Source organism: Atta cephalotes, assembly GCF_000143395.1.
Source record: "Atta cephalotes unplaced genomic scaffold scaffold00008, whole genome shotgun sequence".
Taxonomy (NCBI): Eukaryota; Metazoa; Arthropoda; class Insecta; order Hymenoptera; family Formicidae; genus Atta; species Atta cephalotes.
This window is the reverse complement of record NW_012130072.1, coordinates 7,189,761-7,193,425: the sequence shown is the minus strand read 5'-3', so window position 1 is coordinate 7,193,425 and position 3,665 is coordinate 7,189,761. Positions and strand designations below refer to the sequence as shown.

Genomic DNA, 3,665 nt, shown 5'->3' with positions numbered 1-3,665 from the left:
GAGAGAGAGAGAGAGGAGTACTCGGTGTTGCATGCGGCGCGGCGCCGCTTTCAGCGAGTTCCTCTTCTTTGCTAAAACCCCGGCCACAGTAAGTTAATCCTACAGAGCGATGCTTCACGCGATCCGCTTTAATGCTTTAAGCCACCCGTGGTAAAGCCTCGTTAGAAAGCTCGCGAACGCGTACGCCTCGCAATGCGGCGCGCAACGTTCCTTTACAGATTGCCGCTCACGCCTCTCGACTTCGCGATAGAAGAAAGAAATCGCTGGGATATAAGAGAGTTCACCAGTCTAAAGAAACCCGATTTATCCAATAAGATACGATCCTTACTGTGTGGTCTATTTAAATCTTATCTATAGTCTTAAGTATAATAAAATTTTATCTGATAAAATTAGTCACATTTATCTTGACTTATACTTATACGTTGCTTTTAATTATCACAATCCTTATTCTATTATGATTAATATCAATAAGAATTACATCTAATTATATGTAATTATGCATTTTTATTTTTAATCTGCCATTACATTTTTTAATTCAAATCATTATTAAAATAATGATTATATTTTGTATTTCAACTTGTAAATTAATAGAACTAGATTTAAAACTTTATTTTTAATTATTATATTTTCAATAATTTTTATCGTGCTTTCTGATTTAATATTAATGTATTTTTGTTTTATCTCAACTTTCGCGACAAAAGTAGAAAAGTCGAAGTGTGAATGAGATGTGAGAATGATGTGAAAAATTGATGGAAATCTTGGCTTCGGAAGATATATTATCTATGACATTATCATATTGACTATTCGTTCAAATTGATTTCTCTTCTTTTATTTGATTATCTATTTTTTTTACTAAAACAAAAACAATTATTATATTATTACTTTTAGAAATTTTGATTAATTTTTGTATTTATAATACTTTTATGTATCTAAAAACACTATTAAAAATATGATAGACATAATAATAATATTATTATAATGTTAATTATGAAAAAGATGTAATACTATATACTTATTAAATATTTTTTAACTTACCTAACATAAACTAAATCTTTTCCAAAAAACTTTTGTTAAACAAAAACTTTCTGTAATGTCTGTATAGATTTTTATGATTATTTATAAAATATAGTTTTATCACAGCGTATTCTATTAACAGATAACAAATAATAACAATTGAATAATATGTTATCCTTTATTATATTTTCTAAAACATATAAATCGTATTTTTCTACTAACAAAAGAAGATAAATAGAAGGGTTAAATTATATAAGGAGAATTTGAGAAGAAAATAAAATCGAAAAGAAAGCAACACTATTTGTTCCGAAGAGTTAGCAATATTGCTAGCAATATTGTCGAATCGTTAGTTTCGGTAGACTGTAAAGAAACTTTGCACTGCAAAGAAACACCAATGAAAGTAATTCGCGCTGTTGTGAGTGTAGAATTTACAAGTTCGATGTTACCATTCGTTCTATTAAAATTGAAATTCGTTTGTTGCTCGTATATACGATTCGTCAAGATCAATGAAGTTAATATCAATTTTATCGAGACGTTCAATCATACAAAATGAGCTGACCGTATAATAAATAAATAAAACATTAATATTATAACGATCATTATACTCTGTCACTTGACACGTCATTAGGTAAGCTTAATAAATCTCTCAAGCCACACATAAATGAAACACTGAAGAGTAATAAATGAACTGTTTCAGATTTAATACTCTTTCATTTAGTCACGGATTCCTTATGTATTTGCATATACAGATTAATATACGTGAGAATTTTTAAATTTTTAATTGTTCATAAAATTTGACATATTATATTTTAATATTTAAAAAAATTTAGCCCAACGTTTAAAAAATTCATGGACAGAAAACTCTCAGTTATTTATAAGAATTTCTAAAAATTCTTATTCTTTTTCATAACTAAATAGCTAATTTTATTATATTTTCCTTATTTGAGTAAAATACTTGATAACATACATTTTTCTAATTGCTAACTTTATTTGCAAATTATAATTTAAGCTTTAAAAAAGAAAGCAATAGCAAGCGCGGTTAAATTTTTAATTTGCGAAGCTGAGTAGAATTATAAGCCAGTTGAAGCTTTCACAAAATCATGAAATGTAATTTCTCAACGAATTAAAAATTTCTTATTATGAAATCATAGTCGCTGTAAGATTTAATATCATTCTACCATTATTATTTAACGATTCTTCTTTTAAAATTATATTATATTATATCATGCAACAGAAATTCTTAATAAATACTGCTTTAACGTGTAAATGAATACAGTTAAAAAAAAATTTTATTTTTAAAAAAGAGCTCTCGTATGTATAAGTTGCATCTGCCAAGTATTTTATATTTTCTATTTAATTTTCTATTTAATTTTATAAATCAAATACAATAAGTAATTTTTAATTAAAATTGATAGATTTCATGATTTTGCAGATAAACACTGAAAAATTAAATGACCAAAGTAAAAATACATATTATATCAATTTATCGTTTTAATTAAAAGCAAATTCATCATTAAATACATATTCGCAAGCTTGCAAACAATATGCATAAGCGTTAAATGCATCAAATTTTAAGTTTTGCATATTTATAGTAAGCCCAAGAATTTTTTTAAAAACCAGCATAAATAGTTACGAAAATTAATATGTTTTTACTAACAATCTTTTATGCTGTGACGTGGATAAAAGAATGGTCTGCATCCACAGGACTTCTGTATGAAATTAATCTTACAATCAACGATACAATCACTGTAAGTATACATCGTAATATTAAACAATAACTTTCCCTCATCTGGGAAAATGCAATTACGTTTATTTCTAGGGAAATTCTTGATTTCTGGATTACTAATAAAGAGCGTTCCAATTACGTTCAGAAAGGTTTCTGAAAGAGGTACTGCAAGTACCTCCGTGACGCCACCACTGGTCATATCTGGATAATCAGTAGGGTTGAACACAATCACCTAAAAATTCAAAGAATGTTAGTTTTGCTAAACTTTTCTCTCTTTTGCCTCTTTCTCAAATACACACGCACGCGCGCACGCACGCACGCACGCACGCACGCACGCACGCACGCACGCACGCACGCACACACGCACGCACGCACGCATGCACAACTTCTTTAAATTTAATAAAAATAAACTATTTGCACATAATAATTAATTAACGCTGAAGATTTTTTCAAAAAATATATGTCAATCTTTTTTTTACAAATAAATTGTTTTATAAAGAAATATGGTTAATAAAATAGATAATAAAGAAGTTTATATAAAAACAATTTATTTAAAAAAACATGATAATGATGATTTTTATATAGCATTTAATAATGAAATATTTAAGAATATCTAATTTCTTATGTAATGTTTGTTACGATATTATTTACTTTGATTAGTCGAATTGCATTAACAACTGGACATTCAATATGAATATAATTTATAAAACATTCGCTGTTGATCCAAACATATTATATGCGATATATATTTTTTTGCTTGAATTGAATTCATTCGAGATTCATGTTTTTTAACATGTTTTTTATGCTGCAAAAAGAGACATCGTAATTTGTATAATGCGCTGGTCTGTTTCCACAAGTTAATTACGACGCTAACATTTACTTGATAACTATCATATTCCAACTATGCTCTATACGACTGTGTGTG

The 3,665-nt window shown here is 27.6% G+C and overlaps 2 protein-coding genes across 2 annotated transcripts in view; both read right to left on the bottom strand.

Moving 5' to 3' along the window:
- Positions 1-1,042, bottom strand: part of LOC105627392 (sodium channel protein Nach-like) — a 4,730-nt gene extending 3,688 nt beyond the window's left edge. The window contains exon 1 of the mRNA XM_012208674.1: positions 1,036-1,042. Within this exon, the coding sequence (XP_012064064.1) occupies positions 1,036-1,042 (7 nt within the window). The remainder of the gene's footprint in view (positions 1-1,035) is intronic.
- Positions 1,043-2,666: 1,624 nt separating this feature from the next.
- The window catches only part of LOC105627391 (sodium channel protein Nach-like), a 43,509-nt gene continuing 42,510 nt past the window's right edge, over positions 2,667-3,665 (bottom strand). Inside the window, exon 8 of the mRNA XM_012208673.1 lies at positions 2,667-2,972. Coding sequence (XP_012064063.1) covers positions 2,667-2,972 — 306 coding nt within the window. The remainder of the gene's footprint in view (positions 2,973-3,665) is intronic.